General features: G+C 50.7%; 1 protein-coding gene across 3 annotated transcripts in view; it reads right to left on the bottom strand.

Annotated features, from left to right (window-relative positions):
- Aldh1l1 (aldehyde dehydrogenase 1 family member L1) overlaps window positions 1-22,999 on the bottom strand; it is a 47,292-nt gene extending 24,293 nt beyond the window's left edge. For 2 of the 3 annotated variants that reach the window (XM_008828586.2, XM_008828587.2), the window contains exons 1-12: window positions 22,415-22,520; window positions 17,483-17,632; window positions 15,169-15,403; window positions 14,488-14,653; window positions 12,624-12,725; window positions 11,845-11,934; window positions 10,889-11,026; window positions 8,422-8,547; window positions 5,923-6,014; window positions 2,599-2,746; window positions 1,627-1,746; window positions 541-668 (exon numbers count right to left, since the gene is read on the bottom strand). In XM_008828586.2, coding sequence (XP_008826808.1) covers window positions 541-668; window positions 1,627-1,746; window positions 2,599-2,746; window positions 5,923-6,014; window positions 8,422-8,547; window positions 10,889-11,026; window positions 11,845-11,934; window positions 12,624-12,725; window positions 14,488-14,653; window positions 15,169-15,403; window positions 17,483-17,609 — 1,472 coding nt within the window. In that variant the 5' untranslated portion in view covers window positions 17,610-17,632; window positions 22,415-22,520. Of the gene's footprint in view, window positions 1-540; window positions 669-1,626; window positions 1,747-2,598; window positions 2,747-5,922; window positions 6,015-8,421; window positions 8,548-10,888; window positions 11,027-11,844; window positions 11,935-12,623; window positions 12,726-14,487; window positions 14,654-15,168; window positions 15,404-17,482; window positions 17,633-22,414; window positions 22,521-22,929 lie in introns of those variants that run through there. The other variant, XM_017797012.2, reaches the window with a different exon arrangement.
- Between the last annotated feature and the right edge of the window lie 4,255 nt (window positions 23,000-27,254).

Raw genomic sequence — 27,254 nt, 5'->3', positions numbered from 1 at the left:
TTATTATTATTATAATTAATAATAATAATTTGTTTAAATCACAAAAGAGGAAGGCACAAGACCAGGAGGTTCTAGCTGCCAGCAGCCAGGCCAGGCTGAACCGCACGATAAGCAGAGACAGGGCCGGGCACACGTCCTTGCTCTCCTCTGCTGGCGTGAGCCCTCAGTCCTTGCTGGTTCAGGCCAGTGCAGGTGAGGCCAGTGCTGGATGACCATCCAAGCTGTGTCTCTCAGGCATCCCAGCCTGTGTTCCCTCTGAAGCACGACCTGACTTCTGCAGCTTCTCCCTGGCCTAGCACCTCTCCCGAGGTCACTGTTATCTGAGGACATCCTTCCCACCTCTCCCAGCCCTCCCGTAGTCTTCTAAGCCTCATATTGCAGCACCTAGCCTGGTTAGTCTGGCATCATTAGTTGCATGACTTTCCCAGGTCCACTTCCTGCTGGCTGGATCCCAGGTTAAGAGGCCTCTATAGGGGGGCCCACCCTGCCCCTGCCCCTAGCCAAAGGTGGTGAGGTCCACAGGTGCTACCCAACTCCTACCTGTAGAGGAGCTGGCCCCGGTCCCTCGCATTTATCTTCCCCCACAGTCCGTTCTCAAAGGCATCCTTCGCTGCAGCCACTGCCTTGTCAATGTCACTGATCTGGGCCAGCGACACTTGGCAGATGACCTGTGGTGGGAACAGAACCATGACAGCACTGCAGGCCCTGCTCCCCTACCTCAGGGGAAGGACCTACTTCATGGGCAGGCTCTGAGTGTAGGAGGGGCCAGGGAAGATTCACACAGCAAAGGATGGTCTCCCTGAGCTTCTTCCTAGCCAGCACCTCTGCATAATCCCTTTACATCTCCATGGAGCCCAAAGGGCCTGAGATCCTAGCTGCACCTGCGGGGCTAACAGCCTAGCACTGTTCCCACTGGAAGCTAAGGCCCACTGGTGTCCCCGACTTGCTGTAAACTTTAACCTGATGTTTCCACTCTGTGTTTTTTAATGTCCAGCTGCCTCTGCCTAGATCTTCCCACCCACAGCCCCAGGGACTGGCAGCCCTGTCCACACATGTAGGTTAGAGTTCCAAGGGCACCATCCTGCCTGTCCATTCAGGATTCACTTTTGTCACTCTCCTTTCAGATGACCCATTCTGAGCCTGCTCTGTTTTCTGGTACCAGCAGATGGAAGGTATTGCATGTGCACCAAGAGAGCCGGTCTTGTCTCTGAGACCGTCAGATGTGTGGCCTGTTGTGCATGGGCAACATGCGCACTGGGTTATGATGTGAGAGACTCACAGTCAAGAACATTTGACAAACCAGGGTTCCATTTGAGGAAGACTTTGTCAATGGTGAGTGTACACATTAGAGATGGTGGCCCCCGTGCTGGAGTGACCGCTGCAGTATGGAGAGGAAGTAACGGGTCTTAAACAATCCTCAGTCTCTAAAGCAGGGTCCAGTCCCTTCAGAGTTCTTCCACCTCCCAACCCTCGCTTCACCTTCCTGCTCTATTCGGTTCCTGTGGCCCAGACTGGAACCCTTGTATGTCTTTCTCAAAGATACGTCCAAGCACAGGCCCCTGGCCAGTGCCCCTAGATGCTAGGCAGGGAGAGGGCAGTGGGGAGGAGTCTGAGACCTGCACTCACACTTCCGTCTGTGGGGTTGATGGTATCGTAGGTCTTGCCACCCTCGGCATCCACGAATGCGCCCCCGATGAAGAGCTGGTGGGGCATTCGGACAGTCAGCTTGTTCACTTTCTGCTCCACCTGGGAAAGAAAGCAGCTGTAGTGTGCTCTTCACATGTAGGCACCCGTGACAAGCACCCACCCAGGGACACACAGGGAGATGCAGAGCCATATAAAGGCTAGGGTTCTAAAAGCTGTCCAGGACAGCAGTGTGTGTAGGGGGGAACTGAGCAGTAAGGAGAGTCGAGGCTCACAGATTAAGGCAGAGTGCAGGGCTAGAGTCCCAGTTCTGCCAGATCCTCCCATGTGGAACTGGACTCGGTGGGGATTTCTCAGCAACAGGGTGCTGTGACTGTGGAGGTCTTTTCCACTCTCAGACATTCACGTCCCCACAGAGAACTGATGATTCCCAGGGGCACCATCCCCTCTGGAGGTCTGATCAGTGAGTGACTATTTGTCTACTCCCAAGGGTGGCCTGAGGTCCATATGGGCCACCTGTCCTTCCCAGCTTTTATTCCAAGCCATTAGCCAAACAAAGTACCCAGAAACCTACTTCTCTGGGGGCTGTTAGGCTGCCCGGCTAGCCCAAGGGAGATTGTTCAAAAATTTCTTTGTCATGAATGGATTTGCAGTCACTTTCCACACTTGGGTTTGCATAAGCTGAGCACACAGCATCACCTGCTTTCCTCACTGGGAACTGAAGCCTCTCCTCTCTAGCCTACTTTTATGTTTTGGGACATAGAATTTGCACACGCTCTGTGCACTGGATGTCAGCATGCTCTGTGGAGTCTGCTATCCAAGGCTGGCAGAACAGAAGGGTGGGCTCCAGGCTCCTGGCTTCCTGCTGCTCAGATGCCCTGTGGTATCACTGGGGATCCATAGGCACAAGGTCTGCAGTCCAAGGGGGCCATGCTGCACGAGCCCAGCACTCACATAATCAATGATACACTCGCTTTCTTCATCCTCCCCTCGCAGCTTCCTCACTAGGAGCTGGATGAAGTCCGAAAAGGTGGTCGCCATGTAAACATCTTCATTTTCTAACTCCAGCCCATCACATAGCTCCTTCACTTCCTCCACTAGCCTGGAGGGAGGAGAGAAGGCTGGAGGGCAGGCCAGAGGTTCAGCAGGCCCACAAGGGTCCTGCAGCAGAGGAGGTGGTCAAACAGTCCTAGGCTGATTCTGTGTCCATGGCCTAGGCTCCCTTCCCCGGTCCTAGGTTAATGGGCATACACTCAGTTGTGGCCAGGTGTTCTACAGCATGAGGTCTGGGGTTCCCTCCCTAGAATCACAGGGAAACAAACAAGCAAAAAGGGGAAAGAGAGGAAGGAGGAAGGGAGAGATGAGAGAGAGAGAGAGAGAGAGAGAGAGGATAGAGATGGAGGCAGGGAGGAGGAAGGGAGTGATGGAAGGAGGGAGGTGGGATGGAGCACCTGAGCAGCTGTCACTCTGACACCATAGCAAGGTAGCAAATGGTATAATCCCTTTGGAAAGCCATTGTAGCAGTTCCAAAAACTTAAACACAGTCACAGAGGCCAGGATACACGTTCCTCTATTGCATACAGAACATTCTCCAAGATAAGTTAACGACTGAAGTCTTATAACACATTCTGTGTAATTATAATGAAAGTAGAAGCTAAACACAGAAGTAAAGGGGGGGGGAGAATTGCATACGTGTGGGAGCAAAATAGCTCACTCTTAAGTAATTAGTAAGTCAAAGAAATCACAGGGGAAATTAGAATAATTTCTTCAGCCAAAGGAAAAGAAAACACAGCATTCCAGCACTTATGAGATCCAGCAAACGTCATGCTAAGAAGGAAATGTGTACTTATGCTTATGTGGACCTATGCTTAAAAAGAATAAAGGCAGACCAGTGTGGTGCAGCCGTTCATCCCGGCACTTGGGAAGTGGGCACAGGAGGATCACAAGTTCCAGATCAGCCTCAGCTGCATAGCAACTTCAAGGCCAAACGGGTGTCTCCAAAAAGGGGAAGGGGAATATTAAACCAACTTTTTAGAAGGATCGTATGAGAACACTGCAATAAACGATGTCAAGACACTTTATGATCTAGATAAAATAGGCAAATTATAAATTGAATACAATTTATCAAAACTGATTATTAGAGAACTAGAAAATCTGAATAACTAGAAAGAAAACTGTATTGTTTCTTTTAAAAATCCTTCCAATAGGAGCTGGAGAGATGGTCAGCAGTAAAGAGCTCTGGCTGTTCTTGCAGAGGACCTGGGTTTGGTTCCCAGCACCTGCATTGTGGCTAACGATCATCTGTAACTCCAGTTCCAAGGGATTCAACACCCTCTTCTGGTCTCTGTGGGCACTGCACACACAGGCACACTTACATACATGCAAACAAAACATTCATACACATTCAAAAAAATCATTCCAATAAAGAAAAATTCAGGGCGAATGGCTCTTGGGACCCTGCCATCACCAGCCCAGGAACAGAGGTAGGGCCTCTCTGGGTACCCCCAGCTGACTGATATGTACATGAGCCAGCCTGGCATTGGCCATGCCTGTCCCAAACCAGCTGAACCCAACACAAACTACTGACCCAGAGAATGGGAGGCAAATAAATGGTGTAGGTTCAAAGCACTGTTAGGGGGTGATCTGTTGCCCAGAAAATGAGTGTTATGTGTGGCCCCAGTTCTTATGATGTATGCTCCTCTTCTGTACACTTCTTTCCTTGGAAGGACTCCAGGGGGCTCCACCTCCTATGTCTGTCTGGCCTGCTGGAAGCTTCAGATTACCAAGAATGAGGGGCAGGCTGCTGGGTCAGCTATGCTCTGGGAGGTTCAACTCACAGGGTTTATCAGTTTGCCTCAACTGCAGTCTGGTTCTTACCTTACCCAGAGTGCAGACCTCGGTGGAGGCAGGGAAGTCTTCGGGATCCTCCTTCTCCCACATACTCCTCCACTCACTAGTGTTGCCCATGATGGGAGCTTGGCTCCCCTGAGACGCTCCTGCACACCCTTCCTTCTTACACATGAACTGTCCACCAGAGTTCCTCAGTCTCCTGTGACCTTCTTGAAGGACAGGAAACTTCTCCCCACATTCAATCTCTCTCTCTTATGTCCCATAAACATGCTCACAATTTCCAAGGGGACGTCCCTCTTCAACACTTGTCCCCAGAAGTGGGGCATGACCCAACCTTGGCCACCAGAGCAGCCTCTCCCTGGCCTGTGATGGGCTCTTACTAGAGCATAATTGCAGAGTCAGTAAAACTTATATCCAGAGCTTCTGCTGAAACTGCCAGGAAAGCAAATGCCCTTTTCACTAGGACTGTAGACAAGACACAGAGTCAGTCTGCAGCAACTGCACAGCAATATTGTTACCATGAGGACAAATCCTGCCTGAAAATGAAGCCAGTCCCATGGCAACACACAGGGACAGTGTTAATGGTGTGATGGGAGCCCCCTTTCTTAAGTCAATGTGGATCAAGTTAATCACTCTTCTTGGTCTTATATAGCCTGGGCTTGTTTTGAACTTGCTATGTAGCCAAGACTGGCCTTTAATTCCTAATCCTTCTGCCTGCCATGTGCTGGGTGCTGGGATTAAAGGCGTGTGCCATCCCCCAGCTCAAGTTACTCTACCTTGCAGGCAAAGGTGCACTAATACATCTTGTTTCCTTTTATTCAAATCAGAACTTGCCTCTGTTGAGTGTCAAGCAGGGCAGCTGGGCAGAGATGAAGGACTGTGTTTATGCTGCACCCTAGTGTCCAATACAGAAATCGTACTTCTCTCCAGCTCCCTGCACCCTGGCACACATGAACACAGTCACAAGCCCTGGGATTATGTTCACCTCCTCCTTTGGAGTCGGGGTCAGCTCTCTATCCTTGCCCCAGCTTGGGAACCACCCAGTCAGCAGTTGTCAGCTGTGACATAGGCAACCCCCCAGGCCACCACATTTGTCTTCCTTGTTGGCACCCATGCTCACAGAGACCTGAGTCACACTACATGTGAGCCCGGATCCCTATATGGCAGCCACCAGCAGCTACTGGGTCAGAGGTGACTGCTGGCAGCCAGTGGCCCTTCTGGGTATAGTGAGGCAATGAGAGGCCAGCTTGGGGGGTAGATATTCTGGCCTAGCTGTCCCAGCTTCTGCAATAGTTCAGGTCTGTCTGCTGGGCCCTTTCTGGGCCTTCTGCATAATCATGAACAAAACCAGCAGTGGCCTCAGTGACCATCTCCTGTGGGGACTCTGTAATGAGCACCTGGAAGAGACTCCTGTGCCCCTGGCCTCACCTCACAACATCTACTGATGCAGCCCCTGACTTGAAGAAATCAGTGGAGTCTTCCACCTCTAGGACGTTGGGCAGGATTCGCATCCAAGCGCTCTGAAAAACAAAGATTGTGAAAGCATGTGGTTGTGGGGCCGGAGCATGGCTGCCAGACTGGCCTTCACTGTAGCCTCAGAGGCACTTGCTGATGGCTAGGGCCAGACTAGGCCTCTCTGACTTCTGAGGCACTGCCCTTACTCAAGGGTCTACCATTTCTGGAGTGGCCACAGCCCGGGCTGCCCTGACACCAGGCTCCTGCCCTCACACCATGTGTCTCCCAGTGCAGCCAGGCTGTGGGAAGATTGCTGAGCTCTGGGAAGGCAGGGCCAGCCTCTACCACGGCATGCTCCTTATACCTGATTGGCCTTAGTGTTGTTGTCAGGGTGTTGATGTCCTCAGCTTAGCACTGACCTGGGTTCTGTGGCAACATGGGGAGGGGTGCTTGTAAAGGTGAAGGCCAGGCACAGCATGGGCCTCAGGGGCCCAGGTCTTTCTCACTCTGAGACCTTGGATAGATAGTTCTCCTCTGCCCTAGTGTCTCTAAGAGGCAGAAGGACCAGCTTCAGGCCTGGTGGGCAAGTGAGAGGATTCCAGGGTCAGTCAGGGGATTCCAGCACCCCTACTCACCCAGAAGGCCAGCCAGCAGACATGATGGGATGGCTGTTCTCAACAGATGCCATTCCAGAGATTTAACTACCCAATCATGACACCGACTGGGGCGGGGGGTGTCTGTCAACCTGTCACACAGGCCTCCACTGCAGTTGTTAAGTAAGCATCTTTGGCTCAAAGCTTGTTTGTCCAGCTCAGTAACTCCAGGCAGGCTCAGACGCAGGTCAAGAGCCTCAACAGCTCCAGGAATATTTTGGGAAATTTTCTGTTTGCTTTGCTTCATTTTTCAGAGGTTGTGGGAAAACCAAAGTTAGCAACTACTGAGCCACTCCTCCTCCCTTCCTCCCTTCCTCCTTTCCATCTCCGCCCCTGCTTCCTTCCTCCCTCTTTCTCTTCCCTCCCTCCCTTCCTTCCCTCCCAGACATTTAGAGTCTCTAGCTTTCCTGGGAAGTCACTGGCTTTCAACTTCCCCTAGACTACACGGTACCTCATGTCCCTTTCAGAATCCTGTCCTTTCAGTGCCATTAGATCCAAGGTCCCTGACTATGCCTGAGCCTGGTCCACCCTCATTGCTCCCTTGCTCCCTCCCTTGCTCGTGGGTGGGGGCAAGGACGACTTCCTTAAACAAGGGTGGTCCTCTGTACTAAGGTCTTCCCAGATCTTTTCTCTCCTCCTCCAGCTCTCGGCTTCCCTCCTTCCGAAGTTGACTCTAGGGCCTCTTCTCACAGTGGACTCTGTGCAGAGCCCTTCCCAAAGCTGTTTCACCCATTTGCACCACTGTGTGTGAGATCTCTACCTGTGAGAAGCAGCTTCATGCACCACTCTCACTGCCTGGTGATCAGAGGTGCTCTGTAAGTGTTCCTAGACACTTCATACAGAGTGAAGGCCTTAATCATTTGGTAGGGACCACACAATCCCATTTGGTAGGGAATGTTCACATGGTGTGAAGGGCTTATGAGTTTGGTAGGGGCCACGCATGGAATCTTCACATGGCATGAACATCTTATTTGGTGGGAACCACACATAGAATTTTACTTTTGGAGCAGTTCCTTGGTCATCCACGTGTTACAATCCTCTCTGGGTGGCAGGAAACTACAACTCATGGTATTCCACAGCGCATGATTGTTGAGCTCATGCACTCAGTGCAGTTTCAACTTTGCAAGGTTTGCTTCTCAGGATGGGTTTATCTGGATGGAGCCATCATAGGTAGAGGAGCAGCTGTCCTTGAACAGTTGGATGAATGGGTGGTTGAAACCCTTCAGTGTCATCTATTCAATAAGGCTCAATCATCTTCTATTCAATAAGGCTCAGCCCACACAGGGCTCTAGAAGCAGGGCGATGGTGGAGGAGGAGGAAGGGCCAAGAACAAATCCTGGGACATGACCACTGACTCAGCTTCAGGCTAGATGCCTGAACTCAGAAAAGGAACACCCTCCAGACCATGTTGGGGCCAAGCTGGTGGGGAACCCAGGTTGACAAGACCACGAAGCCTGTGCTGGTCACTGCCCGGGATGCTATCTCATGCATTCCCTCCCTGGGCTGGTTCCAGAATACACATTCTCATCACAGGCAAAGGGCTAAGCCCCTGCCTCTTTAAACTATTCTAGAGACAATAGTTTAATTTGTTTACTGTTGGTAGTTGAGTCTCTAGAAAAGTCAGACTCAGCTGACTGACAGCCCAGGGTCCCAGGTGCAAAGGAAGAAGGGAAGAGGGATGTCAGAAAGCTCTAAGATGTGACAGAAGCAATGCTGCTTCAAAGGCCAGCGCAAATTCCCAATTTCAGGGAACGTGACACACAAAACACACGTGCAGTTCAGAATCTGCGCAACTGGACAGTACTGCAGTGTCTCTTACCCGCACAGCCTCCGCTGTGGCCAGCTCTGCCTCTGTCAGCTCCAGGGCACTGCTGGAAGCTCCCTTGAAGAACTGGGAGGCTAGCATCATCTTGCCATCCTCCAGCTGGATGTTCTTCACCAGAAGCTGCAAGAGGAAGGAGTTCAGCTCCCATGATCAGATCCAGGCAGGATGTGAGGTGTCCTGCAGGGAGCTGTGCAGGGCACTCACAGCCAGGAGGGAGTAGGAAATCCTAGATGAGGGACAGCTGCCTTCACAGCATAGAAGCACTATCCCACGGATGTGGAATAAACCACAGAGCCTGGGTCCCTTCTTGATCTTAATTTTCTACCACCTAAACCAGCGTGCTTGCTTGCTAGATAGTGTGTGTGTGTGTGTGTGTGCGCGCGTGTGCGTGTGCGTGTGTGTATGTGCGTGTGCTGTTGGGTGGAACCCAGGGCCTCACTCATGTCAAACAGGCTCTCACCATTAAGATCCATAGAGCTAGTACTTTGTTTTGTTGAGTAATGACTTTATTATTTCTATTACTATTAAAGAAGATATCTTCTCATCAGAAAAAAAAGTAGTTCCAGAACTACTGTGAAAGTCAGTTGAGTAGACAATGGATCATCAATCATGTGATCATTCCCAGAAGTCCACAGGAACATCTGGAAGATAGATGTCTCTCTATAACACAGATGAAGAGAAGAGAGGATTCAAGGAGAGTACTACAGTCTGCACCCTGGGGACAGTACTCCGGGCAGAGACTGGCTCCAGCTCTGTGGGGCTTGCAGAGGGTGTGCAGTGCCTGCCGGGCCACTGTTACCAACAGAGACACACCAGCCTGCTACCAATTCACCTGAAATTCTTTCTTCATCTTGTGAGTTTTTTCCCATCCCCTAACACTTATTGAATAATTATTTATGAGAAAACAGGGTCCAAATAACTCATACAATATGTTACTAGACTAGACATCTCAGATAGACATAAGAATATTCTAGAGTCACATTCTGTATTTGTTACAGCCGGATGCTGTAACATTCAATTGCCTTTGAAGATGTTCTAGAGCTTTCTGTAAGCTGAATGCCAGCTAGATCCAGCAGGCATGCATGAGACATGCTTCTCTAAGGCTTCCTACTTTGCTCTGTGGTCTCTGTGGACTCTGTGGCAGAGGCAGCCAGAAGCCTCTCAGATGCACTCCTAGATGCTAACGCCAGCCCCCAGCTGCTGCAGGGAGCTGGCCACTGGCAGCCTACTCCACACCCTCCTCCTTGCTGGTATTGATGGGCAAGCACCGCTGATCTGAGAGTCCAAGGGCTGGACCTTGTTACACCTTCACACAGCCCTAGGGATGAGGACAGGAAGGGCTGACCAATGTGCACATGTGCAGAGCAAAGGCAGTGTATTCCCAGAGTTACCCAGATCAGATGCACCCAGTCCCTGACCCCAGGACTTTGTGGAACCTGTTCCTTTGTCCTCATGGCCTTATGGGATTTCCCCAGAGCATTGCTCAACAACCATTCGTGGGATAATTCCCCTCTCAGATGCTGTTTCTAGAGACCTTAACATTGGGCAGATACTGTACACTCCCTGTACCATATCACTGTGCTAGGCCATTCTCAATTTGCATGTATCAGTGAACAGCTAAGTGTTCATCCACAGTAAATGGCAGCTGTCACCACAGGGTTGGTCTTCCCTGCAGTGAACACCAAGGGGGAGCCATGTCAGTCAGGTCAGCACTCCATACTTCACCTATCCACACCAGTACAGCCAAGGTTGCAAAGTACTGGAGACCCTGCCTTTCCCTAGCCCAGTCTCTGATGTGAGAATCAGTAACAGAGTGCCCACAGCGGACTCCCAAGGCCACATAGTGGGCTTTGGAGCCAGAATTTTAGGGTCAGAACCCCAGCTCTGACACTGACTAGCTTGGGTGAACTTGGACAAGTTATTCAAGTCTGCTCCCCTGTAAAATGAAGATAATATTGATAAATATTTTGTAGTGTTCTCTGGAACATTGAATGTAATGTATATTAACTGTTTTAAAATAGAGCTTGGTACATAAATACACCTCATTCAATCCAGCTGTTATTCTGATGTGCAGAGTCTACTAATCTCCACAAAAGCCCAGGCATGCTCTGTACCATATCACTATTCTAGGTCCATTCAGAGAGAAGGAAACTGGGGCCAGGGTTTTAAGGATCTCTCCACTTGGATAAAGTACACAAGACCCAAGGCCAGGCCTCCCCAAGAGGATTTCTTCCATAGAGAGCATCCAGCTTGTCAGAGAGAACATGGGCCTCATCTCACACAATTGTTCTCTGAGCTGACCTAGTGGGAGGGGTTGTGGGGCCTACTCCCTGGGCTCTTGGCTCTTTCATTTCTTCTAGAGCAGTCTGGGCTCTTCCTGTAGGGTCTGAGTATACGGGCAGTTGCTGCAAGTGACTCTAACACTATGATGTGGGCAAGTGACCTGCAGCAGTGTGCTTACCATTCTATCATCATTCCCGAAGAGGAGGAGTCCTGCTTTGGTGACCATGCCTGGCCGATGGGCTCCTGGGATAGGCAAAGCTTCTCCTTCAGGCACCAGGCCGGAAGTGTTGAGTGTTGAGTTGAAAAACGTCAGTTTCTGTGAAGGGAGGGAAGTCAGGAGACAGTGGATGAGAATAGGCCTTGCTTCCCACAGCCCAGCTAGAGCTTCATGGGGTGGTATAGACAAGTACTGGGGGACAGTGAGGCCTGGGAATGTGCAAGGCTGATCAGGGCCCTAGACTCAGCCTGGAGTGGCACAGAAGAGACCTGGGGAGCTGAAGGCAGTCTCCCTTGAGCCTCGTATAGTCTTAAGACCTTTGGCACCAACCCAGAGACTCAGATCCCAGGGACAAAGACCCCCTCCCCCCACCCCAGGAAAATCTGCTCAAGCCATGTGTGCTGAGGCTGCTGGCCCTGAGTTGCTTCTAGGCACCATCACTGGTTGCTGATACATTGGCCAGAGCAAAGTTTCTGATACATGGGTACAGGGAGTGAAAAGATCTCTGCAGGGTATTGCAGTGAGCTAAGGGTCAGGAGCTTGGACAGCTCCTTCGAAGGGTGCACAAAATCCTGCACCTCCCTGTCTTTGGACTCAGTAAGTTGCCTCTCCCTTGGGGCAAAGCCACAGCTAGGCCTGGGACATCAGAGAGTGCAGAGGTGAGACTCAAACTATTCAACAACCAATTCAGCTGCACCCAGGACCACAGCAGTCCCTGGAGAGCACTGGTGACACCAAACATCTGAGTTTAGCCCTAGATGGTGTACAGTCTCCCAGTCCTGGAGAAGGGGGGCACTTGGGTGGAGGTAGAGTCAGGGAAGTAGTTATTTATCAAGCATTTTAACCCTAGCGGGAAGTTTTCTAGTCAGGGAGGCCCACAGCGCCTCCCACTGAACACCTGCCCCATGAGAACATACCTGTCCACAAGCCTCTGTCCAGGCGCCTGGAACTTTGTCATTGCCACGGATCCAGTTGTGAATGGCCTCCGCTGGCTGGTCCCAGTTGATCTATGGGGAGCAGGATGTTGTGTCTTCAGCTGGTTTTCCCTAGTGCCCCCAGGTCTGCAGCACAATGGGCCCAGTCCTGCAGATGGGGGTCTGTATTTTCTCTTGGACAATGGCCTGAATGCAGAGCAGGTGCCCTGGTTTGGGGGCTCTGACCCCAGGTTTCTCCCAGAGTGCACAGCCTATAGAACAGTTTTGGGAAGAGGCTGCTCTACTTTTGCCAAGGTGATCAAGGCCTCACAGAGTCCCCAGCAAGAGTCCTGGAGCGCCCTAACAAAACTTCTTCACCTGTACCAGCCCATGTGGACCTCCCTGCAGTGGTGAACATATCCCAAGCAGAGACAGTGACACTGGCTCATTCTCTGCTAACCCACTGCTGCTCCAAGAAGCCATCTCTCAGACCTTGTCTAGGAGGTTTCTGGTGCTAAGGCTGATATTTTACCCACAGCCCCAGCTCTTCTTCCTGGAGTGATACCTGCTCATTGTACTTAAGGGTGACAGAAGAACCCTGTTCCCTGTACTGCCTAATGTCAGGTACCTCCAGCCGGCTGGCTCTGCTCCTGCAGCCCTGCTCTGGGCTGCTGTTTCTGCTGGCCTCAAAGCATTATAGTCAGCTGAACTCTACTTCCCTGAGCCACCTTCACACCCCAGTGCCACACACAGGCAGGCTGGGTGATTGGTCTAAGACTCACCTTGGCTGTCTCCTTCTTTTGAATGCCCTCATAGGTGGCTCCTTCCTCAGGTTGACGGAGGCGAGGGGCTGTGCCCTCAGCAATCAGCTGCACGGCCTGCACCTGTATGGAGACTCAGTTGTTGGCCTCCCCAGCAGCAGGATCCTGCCCACACCCAGCCTTGCGCTCCACACAGCAGGCATCTGAGAAACTGCCAAAGCACGGACAGGAGAAGCAAACACACCGGACACAGACCACCGACTCCACACGCAGCCTTGGATCACACAGGTCTTCCCACTTCTAGATCTCTAGGTGAGGAAAAGTGCAAAGCCCTTGCCAGGCATAAGACAGGCAAGGTTGCATGTTGCTGTCTAGAACTTTCTTTGCCTCAAAGGAAAATAGGTCCTGAGGCTTGAGTGGGCTTGTGGGTCCTTGGTCAAGTAGCATCTCTGAGTGATACGGGGAATGAAGAGGAGAGCCAAGGAGCTTGCACCCCACCACAAGGGAGGACCCAAAGGAAGAGACCCAGAGGCACCACTGTTGATAAGACACAGGATACAAGAAATTCTAAAGCCAGAGTTGCCTTCGAACATGCTACAGTGCTAAACAAGGTCTGTGTTTATACACTCCTACAGTGGACAGGAACCTTGCAGTTACTGGGGACTTCAAAGAATTGATGCACTGAGTGTGTGTGTGGGGGGGGGCTAGGGATGGAACCCAGGACCTCCCACATACAAAGTAATGGCTCTACTATTGAGCCACAGCCCCAGTCCTGAATTCCTAAGTTACAATGAATCATAATTAATTTAAATAAATACATGTGAGCACCAGCTGCCCTGGACACAGTGTAATGGCTATTTGAGCTGTTTGGTGTGGAATCCAGGCTAAGTATCCAGCAAGATGACTTTGCTCGCTACTGTTTAACACAACTAAAACATAAAAGATGAAAGGCAGCTGATGTGAAATTGGGCTGAGGGTGACCAGGCAGCTCACATGGGGCTTGCAGTGATATTTGTACATGACTGACACCTTGCCCAGTGCCATATGCCAAGACTCTTTTTCTGGAAACTTCCTGGCCTGATTCAACCAGCTGCCTTTGGTCCTCTGGGGCCTCTCTGTGGACACCGGCTGTATCAAGTGGCATTCATATCCTTTCTGGTTTTTCTGCAGCCCTGCTCTGTGGAGAGCTTAGAACAACATGCAACTGAGTAGCTTGCCTTTCCCAATTGGCCACAGCAGGAAGTATGTGACTAAGCAGCCAATCATCATGCTCCATTGCTCTGGCCAACAAATGGGTCCAGATAACTGCATGACTCCAAGTTGCCCTATCAGAGTCTTCCTTGATCTTTCTTTCATTCATGCATATAGGGAGAAACAGGGTTTGTTATCCTGTTGAATGGGGAACTGGAAGCTTGGAGTTAGGAGTCAATGAGCTTTCCTCTCATTCAGGGTACCTGATCTGAAGATGAAACTAAATAAATAGAAAGGGGGTGAAAGTGGAGAGAGAGAGAGAGAGAGAAAGAGAGAGAGAGCCCAGTGATGCAGAGCAGGCTTTGGGGCTCCTCCACGTTGCCGCAACCTGGTTTTGGACTTGTCAACAACCCAAACAACAAATGGTCCCTTTCAGACTAGTGTTCTGAGTTGAGTGCCTTCCATTCTGAGCAGAGCTCCTTTTCATTCAATACAAGTTCTCCTGTCTCTATGAAACCCTAAAGTGAATGTTCCCTCTTTCCAGAGTCCTGGAATTTGGGGGAGATGCCTGGCCATGTTGGGCCCAGCACCTGCTTCTAGGGAAGGCCAGCAGAGCCGAGGTCCTGGAAATGAATAGCCTGCGGCAGAACAGATGTGTCAGGGGAGGGCAGGTGTGGCCAGCTCCCAGCCTTACCATCCCTTTGATGCCCTCTGGGAAGAGGAAGCGGTTGTACAGGGTGCTCACGGTGTCATCCGGCAGTACCTCACACTCTTTCTGGAGCAGAAGGTCCCCAGTGTCCAGGCCATCATCAGCCCAGAAGATGGTAAAGCCCCCTTTCTTATCTCCATGAATGAGAGTCCTAGAAGGGACAGAGGGAAATGCTCAGAGGAAGTGCCACAGAGGACACCTTGGGAGCTGCCTCTCAGCCCAGTCCCTGCAACCTTTCAGGAAGGCCCCTCCTCCCCAGGAGGGCTGGTACCTGCTGGGAAGGGGAAGAAGAAAAACCACATTTATGATTGCCAAGCCTGTACCAGCAGCAGGTTAAGAACTGTGCTGTCTTAGGTAACAACCTCCACGATACACTGACAAGTATGTGGGAACCCTGACATGTCCTGCTCTCTGCAGCCCCCAAGATTTCCTAGGACAGGCTCTTTTGCCCTCTCTATCCTGGCTATAGGTGTGGCACAAGTAGCATTCCCTCAGCCTGTCCCCGCTGTTGTACAGTACACTGTCTTAACACTGCCTACCATGTTTCTGGATGACACATGGCAATTTAGAGCAGGCTCAGTATACTTGGCCACCCTTGAGAGATGCTTCAGGTTGAGGCAGGGTGGCAGGTCAGTCAGATGGGGGAGGGGTAAACCTATATCTCACCAGTTAATGGCTGAAGCCCCTCGGTGTCTGGGTAGCAGAGATGGGTGGTAGATGATGGAGCCATGCCGGGGGGCGTTGATGACCTCCATGGGGATGAACTGGCTGCAGAAGGGCAGCACGTTGAGCTCAGCGCCCAGGGCCTGATATTTGGCCACCACATCAGGCAGAGCCTGTCCTCGAGCCCGCCACCGGGGAAACTTGAACACGGGCACTCCATCCTTCTCAGCCTCCAGGCCTGTGGAGAGAGATAGTGCCAACACACCGTCACCTGTGTTTGCTCAGAGACGGGCTCCTGGCCTGTTCTCTGAGCCCTTCCCTCCCTGTTCCCACTGCCAGAGAGGTTCTTCCAGCTGCAGGGTGGGGGTGGTACTGGCTTCTGAGTGACCTTCAGTGACTTTCCTGACTGGGCACTGCCTCCTCTGAGTATCATGGCCTCCAAGTGCCTTCCTCCTTCAGATCCTTACACTCCTTTCCAGAGGCCCAGCATGCTGAGCACTGAGTCTTCTCTTTTTTTCTCATCTCCCTCTCCCCCTTCCTCTCCTCATGTCTCTTCTCTCCCCAGATCTCTGCCCTGGAGGCTGGGGACCCTGGGAGCTACATTTCTGCCTTGTCAGCTGTTCCCTCACCAGGGGGAGATGGAGGGGCTGGAGGAAGGAAGACTGGAAGGGAGGGAAGGAGCTTGGTACTTCCTGTGGGGATCCTGTCCTCTGCCCACTGCTCTACCCTGCCGCCTCAGGCAAAGGAACTTGTTCCCAGAGCAGCAGCTGAATCCCTTTTCCCTAAATCTGCAGAGCTAGCCCCAATGTGCACACCCTGTTCCTCACACCTGCACTTGTGAGTCCTAGTCCCAGTCTGCAGGCCCCCTCCTGCCTTCTTACAGGCCTGAGTCACAGCCATCAATTTCCTATTCTTGCAGCCCCAGGAACTCCTATCTCCAGCCCGGTGGTGGGATCGGTCTGTGGCACCCACAACCCCTGACTCCACGAGGCTCCCTGTGGCCTTCTGTTCAGTACCAATGGCATGTCTTTAGTCACTTCTCTGACAGAACTTTTGGTGTGGTGTCTGCCCCCAAATGGCCTAATGGTGTCCCCTTTTCCACCACCATGTTAGTGCGATGGTGAATCTTCATTGCCAAGCTCACTGGATTCGGAATCTCCTAGGAGACAGGTGTCTGAGTGTATCTATGTGGGCACTTCCAGAGAGGTTTGACTGAGGAGGGAAGACCCTCTTGAATGTGGGTGATGCCATCCCATGGACTAGAGTTCCAGACTGACTGAATAAAAAGGGAATAAAGAAGCCAGCTGCACACCAGCTTGAGTCTCTGCCTCCTGACTGCAGATGCAACATGACCAGCTGTCTCCTGCCACAGCTACCACCACACCCACAGCTATACCTTCCCCGCCAGATGGACTGTAATCTCAAACCATGAGCCACAATTGACCCTTCCTCCTTCAAGTTGTTCTTGTCAAATATTTTGTCACAACAAGAAAACCAATCCAGTCGATGTGTAGTCATAAGGGAAAGAGGGCTGTAACATGGTCAGGTTGAATTGCATTTCCAAACCCGCCCCACTGTGACACTCCTGTAGGACCTGGAAGTCAAGGTCAAGTAGTGGCCCTAACCAGGCTTGGTCTGTATCTGGGAAGTACTATCTAGTAGTCACTAGTGCCTGCATGCAAGACTCAGGCTGTGGGGTCAGGTGTGTCATGGGTTATGCTGTGGTCAGGCGCAGGGCTGAGACTCAGAGGTCAGGCTGTGGCTGCTGTATTTGCCCTGTGCCTGTCCTGTCCTACAAGTTCTTTTCCTAATGCTGGTCTCCCATCTTTAAGCTCTACCCTATAGTCCTCCATCAAAGACAAGGCTGATGTGTGGCTGGGATCTACTCCTAACATGGAGTCCCAGCACCTCACCCTGCTGGGCCCCCAATCCAAGGCAACAACTCAACAACTCAGGACTGTGATTCTCAAGATGCTGCTTCAAGAACCAGAGGCAGCAAAGTCTGGATGCTTGATCAGAGAACCGCCAATGGGACTTGGGACAAGCTGGGTTTCTCTATGGCAGCAGGAGGCAGCTAATCACATTGCATCTGTGGTCAGGACCAGGACCTCGCTCTACAGTCAGGTGGGGAGGTACAGTCACTTCATTTCAGGAGAGTCCAGCGGCCAGCTGATGTCAGAGCAGCATCAGGGTGGAAGGTGGATGGTGCCTTCCAGCCAGGGCTGCTCAACAAGACCTAAAGGTTGCCCAGCTGTCCAGCGCTTCTTCCTGAGTGGGTGGCTTTCCCTTCACCTACTTCCTGCCCCTGGGTCCTTACCCAGAGGATCTGCCTTTCCATCCTTGTCTGGGATGGTGAACACACCCACCACCTCATGGCCCTCCTTCCTCAGCTGGCAGTAAACCTCCTGGCCAAAGAGACTCTGTCCAATCACAGCGATCTTCATGACAGCAGAGGTCTGGAAGGCACCTGGTGAAGGAGTAGACACAGGGTTAGCCACCGTGCCTCTGAAAAACCATTTGGTTCCAGAGGGACCTGCCATGCCTTGGTCACCCTTGGGGCTCTATGGGCAGCAGGCTGTGGCAGAGAAACTACCATCATACAAGGGGTCAGAGGATGTGGACATAGGTGACCCCAACATCCATGAAGGTAGAGACTGTGATGGCAGCTGGTAGATCAGACAGTGACTGTACTTTAGGGAGTCCTTTTGTGAATCCCTCCAAAATGGCATGAAATCTGGTTATATGCCCTCAGAGATATATTACACCAGTTCTGTGACCTCGGTCAGCTCACACAGAGTCTCAGTTCCTGTTCATGAGAAATCCATCACACTCCTCAAGAGGCCACACCAGGCTTATTCCATATGAGGGGCCAAAAGGAATCTTCCTCTGGGGCTGCCCATATCAACCTCCAAAACACAGGGTGCCTGGAGGCAGGGAGTGCCCCAGGACAGGCCCAGGATGGATAGAATGAAGAAGAATTTGCACACGTCTACTAAGGTCAGCATCCCTTCCCAACATCCATATCTGTAAAACCTATAGTGCTCACTGGATACCTACCTCTGAGTTGTCAGCTTACCAACTGTGCACGATTCAGGGAAAAGACCGAGACAGCATGCACTTCAACATGCAGAAGCACACAAACCACAGGTGTGCAGCCCCTCCCTGCGTTTCCACCCAGAACAGGCTGCTGAAGTGAGCACCCTGCAAAGGAAAGCTCCAGAAGCCCCCGAGTCACCACCTCCCAAGAACAGCCTGACCTCCCACAGCACAGAGCCACTCCGTGGCTTGTCTGTTCACAGGCCTTTCAGACACAGCACTGTGCTCGCTGCTTTCCCCCTCTAGTCTATGCTGTGTGAGCTTTCGGGGTTGTGTGTGGGGATGGCACAGTTCACTGTCCATCCTGTCACAGGTGGCCACTGTGAAGCATAGCTCCTGCATCCTTCACAAAAGTTAAGTCAAAATTCATCACAGAACTGAAACTATAAAGCTATCAAAGATAACGAGTCTGGACAAGCTTATGTTTGTTAATGATGTTCAAAGTACACCACTGAAGGTTTCATGAAAAAGAGAATTGATAAGTCAGACTTCATTAAATTTAACCTTTCTACTTTGCAATGGACACTATCAAGAGAATAAAAAGAGAAGCCACAAACTGGGAGAAAATATCTGTGAAAGATACATCTGAGAAAGAACTGACCTGGAAAACTCTTTAAGTCCATGGCGGCTGGAGAGATGGCTCAGAGGTTAAGATAAATTGGGTGCTCTTGCAGAGGCCATGAGTTCTGTTCCCAGCCCCCACATGGCAACTAACAGCCATCCATAACAGCCTTCTAGAGGCTCTGACACCCTCTTCTGGCCTCTGAGCATTGCATGACACAGCTGTACTTACATTCATGTAGGTAAAACACTCATACACATTAGAAAATAAATAAATCAAGCACCAGGCATGTTAGTGCAAGCCTATAATCCCAGCACTTGGGAGGCAGAGGCAGGCAGAACTCTGTGAGATCCAGGCCCGTTTAGTCCACATAGTGAGTTTCCAACCAGCTGAAACAACAACAAACAAAAAATGAAACCAAAATCAAATCTCAAGTCAAACGACTGCATTAAAACATGAGCTCAACACCTCAAGAGACACCTCATCAGAGATGTGCATACGTGTAAAGTAAAATATGAAAAGATGCCCTCATCATACATCATCAACTATAACAGCAATGAAATGCCACCACACACCTGTCAGAACAGGTGGGAACATAGAGCAGTGAGAAATCAGAGTGGGAGAACTCTTGTTCACAGCTGACGGGAATGCCACAACAGGCTGTTCTAACACTAAGCTCAGTTTAACCAAAAAATCCAGCAACTCTCGTTGCTATTTCTTCAAATGAACAGAACACTCCTGTCCACATAAAAAACCCATGTATAGGAGACAAGGATCAGTGGTTAAGAGCACTTGCTGCTCTTGCAGAGGACCTGAGCTCAGTTCCCAGCACCCATGTCCAACAGCTCACACTATCTGTAACTCCAGGGGATCTGATGCCCTCTTCTGGCCTCTGCAGGCACCTGCACTCATGCACACATACACATACCTAATTAAAAATAAATCTTAAAAAGCCCCATACACACAAATGTCGACACCAGCTTTATTTATAACTGTCCAAACCCAGAAGCAGCCTTGATGTCCTTCAGTAGGTGAGTGAAATAAACTGTGGTCCATCCAGACAACAGAACATAGGTCAGAACTAAAAAGAAACGTGCTGTGGAGTCAGCAAGACAGGGAGGGAACTTAAATGTAAATCACCACATGAAGGAAGCCACCTGAAAAGGCTCCCTCCTTTTTCATTGCAAGAGCACAGCAGTCTGAAGAGTCAGACCCAGGGAGCTAATGAAAACATCAGTGGTAGCCAGGGCTGAGGGGAAGATACATGGGTAGGGCACACTCTATGAAAGCTAACACAGTGGTGGGCATATATTTAATGTGTATAGATATTTTGCCTGCATATAAGTGTATCCATGTAAGCAATGCCCACAGAGGTCATAAGAGGGTGACAGATTCCTGGAACTGGAGTTATGGATGGTTGTTAGCCACTATGTGGGTGCTGGGAACTAAATCTGGGTCCTCTGTAAGAGCAGCCAGAGCTATTAACTACTGAGCCATCTCTACAGTCCTGATATACATCCTTATACACTGCCCAAACCTGAGGGCTGCACAGTACTAAAAGTGAACTCCAACTCCGATATAAAACACGAATGTTAGTTGACTGCACTGTACTGACGCGGGCCTACAGTGCAGCAGTGTTTAATAAGGGAAAGTGGGGGCAGAGTGAATGTGTGGGAACTCAGCTTTGCATTCAGTTTTTCGGAAAATCTAAAACTACTTTAAAAGTTGGCATTAATTTAAAGAAATAAACATAGTTCTCCAGTTTACGTTTTGCTCCAAAAAGGCCTAAGTGGATTAAAAAAATATTTTTACACCAAATATGAGAAGAAAAGATAATGAGGCTGGGGACGTAGTTCCTTGGCAGAGGACTTGGCTGGCCTGCACCGAGCTCTGAGTTCTGATCTGGTGGCTGCAATCACAGCAGGAAGGTGGAGGCGGGCAGGTCAGAAGTTCAAAGTCATCCTCAAAGTAGGGAGTTTGAGGCCAGCCTGGGCTACATGAGATCCTGTCTCAAAAGAGAAGAGGAGGAGGAAGAAAGAAGAGGGAGAAGAGGAGGATGAGGAAGAGAAGGAGGAGGAAGAAGGAGTGAAACATTAGAAAATATCAGTAAATAGTGGACCTTACAGGGCTGACTCTGTAAGAAACATTAGATATTAGTCTTTTCTTTCAAACCCTATAAAACTTAGAACTTGGTTTATGACAAAAAATTCTAATCTTTTAATCATACCACACCCTCTAAGTCTTTTATTTAAGGAAAGACCCTGATGCATTCCAGAGTCTGATGACCTGGGGTGGTGGAGCTCTTCTCCCTTTTAAAGTAGCCAACTGGTAAAGACCGTGTGTGTATGTGTGTGTGTGCTTTCCTGTGTGTATATATCTGTGTATGTCTCTCTCTCTCTCTCTCTCTCTCTCTCTCTCTCTCTCTCTCTCTACCTCTTTCTCATGGGGTTTTCACTGTATAGTTCAGGCTGACCTTGAATTTGCAACCCTCCTACTTCAGCTACTTGAATGCTGAGATTATGGGCTTGCACCACCATACCTGTCCCCACTACCTATTGAACATCTATTACTAATGGAAAGATTAAAGAAGTGGAAAAACAAACAAAAAACTACTCACTGCAGAGAGGCAGCTGGGTAGCCACATGTTGGCCAATATCACAGTTCAGGGACACAGAGGTGAGCTGAGGGAGGGCCCTCACTTAAAGTTTGCCTTTGGCCATACAAAAAGCAGGGGGTGGGGGCTGCAGGAGGGCCTACTGAGCCCCTTGGATGTGGAGTGTGGCTTCCCAGCTCTGACTCCTACTTGGTTGACATCCCCCCCCCCCCTCCGGGGCTGCTGTGGCCTCAGCCTCCCAGGACTGCTGAGATTTCCTGCTCCCTATGTCTGGCTTCCAGTCTCTGAGCACCTGGGATGCAGAATGGCTGCTGGAGCTCTCCATTCAGGGGCCTGCTGAGGAGCATTGCTGGTAGGAGTGGGGGTTCCTCCCATGGCCAGGCATTCAGCTGGGCCACAAGGGTCAGCCTTTTCTATAGGCTGATCCTCTCTTGCAACGGCTCCTTTGTTCTGGCTCCTGGCAGGGGGTGGACTTGTCCCTCTGATAGCAGGGTCCCCCTGGGGTCAAAATCAATTACAAACACTCCCACAGTTCTGAGCACTTGCCACAGGGTGGAGGAGTGACCTGTCCTGTACCCTGCAGACTTCAGCTCAGATCTGGGTGACTGTCCCCATCCCTGGGGCTTCAAGCTCCTTTTCTGGAAGGGATGACAGTGTTGTCTCCCCCATCTAGAGTGAGAGTCAACCAACATTCACCATGGTCTTCATGGGCCCAGACACCTGACAGCAGGAAATCACCAGCAACCTCAGATGTGCAGGGTTAGCCCTCCCGAGTTTACAGATAAGGAGCCCAGATTCAGAGTTTAAGAAACTTATCCAGGGCTGGAGTTACGATGGAGGTAGATTGCCTAGCACGCAGAGGTCCTGGATTCCATGCCCCGTACAACAAAAGTAAAAAAACGTACCCAAGGTCAAGAGGGGGAGTAGGGGGAGCAGGGTGACCTGGTCAGAGCCCTGGGCTCCGAACCCAACAGTACCTGTTAGTTGCCCGCGTCTGCACAGAATGTACTCGCTCCCAGGCAGGTGGCAAGAGGCCTGCTCTGCGCGGGAGCTGAGGGTCTGTCCCCTCCCGGTTCATGCAGGGGGGCGGGACTGGGAGCCCGCATCAGCCCAGCCTGGGTTTGGGCGGGTCCACAAGGACCTCTCCAATCACAGGAAGCCCTCGGGCCAGGCCCCCAGACTTGACCAATCAGAAAGTGCTTTCCAGAGCAGAGGATGGGGTGAGGGCTTTCAAAGTGGACTAGCGAACCGGACACAGGCTGTCCTGCTTGCCCTTCTGTGGCTCTCTTGGTCTGTCGGAGCCTCAGCTTACCCTTCTGCCAAGTGGGCCATTGACGCCCACAACGCACGGCAGTGCAGCCACCGGCCGGTCCTCAAGGGGCTGAGTACCGGTTTCGGAGACACCCCCCTTCACCTTCCCACACCCACTGGGGGTCCCACGCCTAGAGCACCCATCTTGGCAGCCTCCCTCCGCAGCCGGCCGCTGGCTCACCAGTAGCGCGATGGGACCTCTGTGAGCTGCAGTCCGGGGACTAGGGATGGCGTGGACCATCCGCTGAGGCTGTGGGACACGCCCCCTCTTGGCCTTCGGCGAGGCCCAGGCCAAGCCCCCTGGAGGAGGAGCCAGCGCAGAGTCCTGCTCGGAGGAGAGCCTGAGGGCCAGCGGGCGGTGTGGCGGGTCCCTGTTTTCAAGGCGACATAGATCACCCGTTAAGGATTCCTCGAGTGTTGAAAAGACTTAAATTACCAGGGTAATTTCCCTCACTACCGATGAGCTGTAGACTGAGAGACAATCAAGACCCCCTTGAGGACCTTTGTCCAGAGGTTTTCTCACCTGGATGCCCCTCCCACCGCCTGTCTCTCAAACCACTTCTGAGGTGCTTTCCTACCCAAGCTCCAGCCTCTGTCCCTTCAATGCACCAAGCACCTAGTTCTCTTCAACTATAGTCTTTGCACTGGCTCTGCCTTGAGCGGACCCTGAGACACTAATGGGGTTGGGGGGGGGGCACCTCTATCCCTCACAACACAGCTGTTTATCAGCCAGCAAATGTCAGACACTTGATGCAGAGCTCAGGGCTGTGTTCCAGTCCAGCAACCTAAGGAACTCCCTTGGCTTTTCTCTGGCTCACTGCCCCCGGGTTACTTCCCACACAGCACTTCTGTATCCCCAACATGCCCTGCTCCTTCACAGCTGCATCTCCTACTAAACAGTAGCTCTTTGAGGGCAGGCAAGGTAAATGTTGCATTTACTGCTGCATTTTTATCCTCAAGGCACACTAACAACACATTGTAATTGCTCAACGAATGTTTGAGTGACTTAATGCACATAATTTGCTCGTGTATTAGTACAGACAAACAGGATTGGGGTGGTCCATAGCTGTCCTATGGCTTATTTACCCTGTGAATTAGGATGCTTCCACTAACACACCACATCTTCAGAGAAACTGTCCCTAACTGAAGGTACTGGCAGTGGCTCTAATTTTCCTTATGACCCTCCAACTACAGTGTTTCACTCTTCTTGGATTATTTGATTTATATATCTCTGCCACCCGTGGGAACATGAGAGCAAAGATGGCCTTGGCCTCTTGGTGGTCCCCTAGCATGGAGTAGTGTGCCTACACAAAGAAGGGGCTCAGGAAAGTTTGTGTGTCACACTACTAAATGTCAGGAACTCTGTGTGGTCTGAACTTTGAAGCTAGAACAGAGAAGGCAGAAGGATGGGTGCTGGAAGCCCTCAAACAGCAGCTTGGAAGCTGCATGTCTCAACAAGGTTGTCAGGAAGTTCAAGAGGCCCTGTCCTCCTAGAGGTACTGAGCAGGAGAGGGGAGGCTCCAACAGCAATCCCCATAGTGAGGTGGACCCATCTCTGCCACTTTTCACATCACTGCGACAAAGTTCTTGATAAACACAACGTGAGGAAGGAAGAGTTTGTTATTATGGTTGAGGGTATGGTCCATCATGGTGGGGGACAGTGCTGTCCACATTCAGGGTGGGTCTTTCCTCTCAGTTAAACCTCTCTGGGAATGTACTTGTGAACACATTGGTGTGTCCCCTAGGCTACTGTAAATCCAGTTAACCTGACAATGAGAACCAGGAGGCAGGAGAGGGACAGGATCAAGCAGAGGTCCCTGGAGCACAGAGGACAGAAACTGAGCAAAAGAGTTGGAGATTTCCAGATGCAGGAGTGGAGGCACCTCCTGACTGCTTCTAGATGTTTAAACTGAAATGTGAGAGAACATGGGAAGCCCGAAGAATCACTTTATATACAAGGGACACCCAGCCAGTGGTGAGGATTCAGAGAGCTGAATGCTGATGCTCAGCTCACTTCCTCCTTTTTATGCAGCCCAGGACCCTAGTCCAAGGAACAGTGATACCCACATTTAAGGTGGGTCTTCCTCCTCAGTTAATCTAACCTAGAAACTCCTTCACAGATATGCCCTGAGGCTTGTTTCCTTGGAGATTCTAAATCCCATCAAATTGACATGTTTAACCATCCAAATGAGATTCATAAAAGACACACAAAGTTTTTAAAAGAATCATACTGTAGAGAAGTATCAGTCGGTACTCAAAGGATGAGCAAGAGACGAGGACTCCCCAAATTCAACTGGCAGGAAGTAGGTTGAGAAGTGACAGAGATGCAAACCTGGGAACATGCCACGGAAAAATGATGACTGGGAGAGATGAGTTCAATGGCTTCTGGTGGCGGTTTTCATGATTCTTGCCTGGCTCCATCAGCATTCATTTTTAACAGGAAGGTCCAGTTGTCCTAGGCCTGTCTTCATGGCTAACTTGTCTCTTACATTCACAAATGGTCTGATTGCATGTTGCATTCAAGAGGTCACACTCAAGGGACCGCACCCAGGTGCCATGTGCTCTGAGTCCGAGGACATGCAGGCTCTGGATGTGAAGCTGATTCTGCAGTGGGATGGGATTTAGGATGAGAAAGGGTGAATGTTTGTTTATTTATTTATTTTTGAGACAGGGCTTCCCAGCCTGGCCTTGAACTTGGGATCTTCCAATCTCTACCTCCCAAATGTGGGGTTACAATAGTGTGTCACCATGCTCAGCTGGGTGAGTAGGCTCTGTATGTGGGAGTAACATGGCCAGGGTGTGGGCCATGGCAGTTTAAAAACCTTGAAACTCGAGGACAGAGGGGCTAGAGAGATGGCTCAGCGGTTTAGAGCACTGGCTGCTCTTGCAAAAGACTCAGGTTCATTTCCCAGCACCCACATGCTGGCTAACGACCATCCTAACGCCAATTCTAGGGGATCTGACGCCCTCTTCTGACCTCCAAGGGCATTGCACAACATGAGTGCACTTAAGTACATGCAAGCAATACACTCAAACACATAAAATAAAAAATACTAATGAATAAAATATATATATTTGGGGCTGGAGAGATGGCTCAGTGGTTAAGAACACTGACTGCTCTTACAGAGGACACGGGTTCAATTTCCAGCACCCAAATGGCGGCTACGAACCATCCTTAACTCCAGTTGCAGGGGAATCTGAAGCCCTCTCTGACTTCTGCGGCATTGCATGACGTGGGTGCACTCACATACAGGCAGGTAATACACTCATACACATAAAATTAAAAAATATATATTTAAAATAATTCTTAATAAAACAAAACAAAAAAACCTTGAAACTCCTCCTTTGGAGCAGCAGAGTGTCATTTCCTTCCCCAGGAGTGTGGGCTAAACAGTGACCTGTCTCTAAGAAAGGAAATACAACAGGGTAACATTGTGTGTAGACCTATGCTTTTATAGATCCGAGAAACTGATCCTTGAGGTCAGTAAGTGACAGAGGCAGCTTGTCTCCCGGCCCTGTGTGGTATTCTCTGGAAAACGAACTCAGTTGGCCATATCAGCATCTAGACATACGGGGAATGGCTTATGTATCCTAGCCCAGGCTGCAGACTAACATCAGGGCATTCCAGGCTCCTTTCTATCTCTCTGGGTGCTGATGGAGGCAGAGTTTTGTCTTGAACTCATGATCTCTGTCAAGGACACACAGGCATGCTGAGTGGGTGTGGATGGATAGCTATTGCCAGGACAGCTGCTGGAGCTCTCTGGAGGACCCTGGTGTCTGGGTCCCCAGGGAAGATGGTGGGCACAGCTACTGCTCAATCCTGATGTGGTTTAGAGGGGAGCTGGGCTCAGGGCTGCGTATACGGGTGAGCTGATGGACAGAGCTGCTTCTTTTTCTGTTGTATAAGCATGATTCAGCTCATTCTGAGACTCAGCAACTGGCTAAAGGAAACATTAACTGAGCCAGGACTATGGCCTTGGGAAGTCAAGGTGAGCAGGGTAAGTGACCCAAATTTTGTTTTGTTTTGTTGGGCCCAGGCTAGCCTGGAACTTGAGACTGAACCTCTTAGCTCAGTCTCCCAGGTGTGGGATTACAAAAGTGTATCACCATACCCAGCTCCAACCTTTTTAAAATTTGGGGCCAGTGTTCCCCTGTACTCATCTCTGGAGACCCCCAATTCAGATGCTCCTACCTGAGTCACACGTGACCCCCACTCCTTGGAGCATCTCCCCAGACCTCACAGTAGTTTTCCTCCATTTCTCCTCTTTGAAGGACCCAGTATGAGTTTCAATATAGGAGGTGAAAGGTGGTGTCTCAGTCTCGATATGCTTGGTCTTTAACCAGAACCCACGTGAAAACATGGGAACATAATAGAACTCTTTCTGAAGAACTGAGCTGTAGTCACAAAGTTCAAGGCTTTTCTCACACCAGGCCTCTCCAGCCTTGGGTGGAGCCTGTTGTCCATGTTAGGTCAACCCTGGGCTGTTTTTCTGGGTATCCCAATGC

The sequence above is a fragment of the Nannospalax galili genome, unplaced genomic scaffold, assembly GCF_000622305.1.
Source record: "Nannospalax galili isolate Female #2095 unplaced genomic scaffold, S.galili_v1.0 scaffold332, whole genome shotgun sequence".
In the NCBI taxonomy this organism is placed as follows: Eukaryota; Metazoa; Chordata; class Mammalia; order Rodentia; family Spalacidae; genus Nannospalax; species Nannospalax galili.
This window is presented reverse-complemented; position numbering and strand designations above follow the sequence as displayed.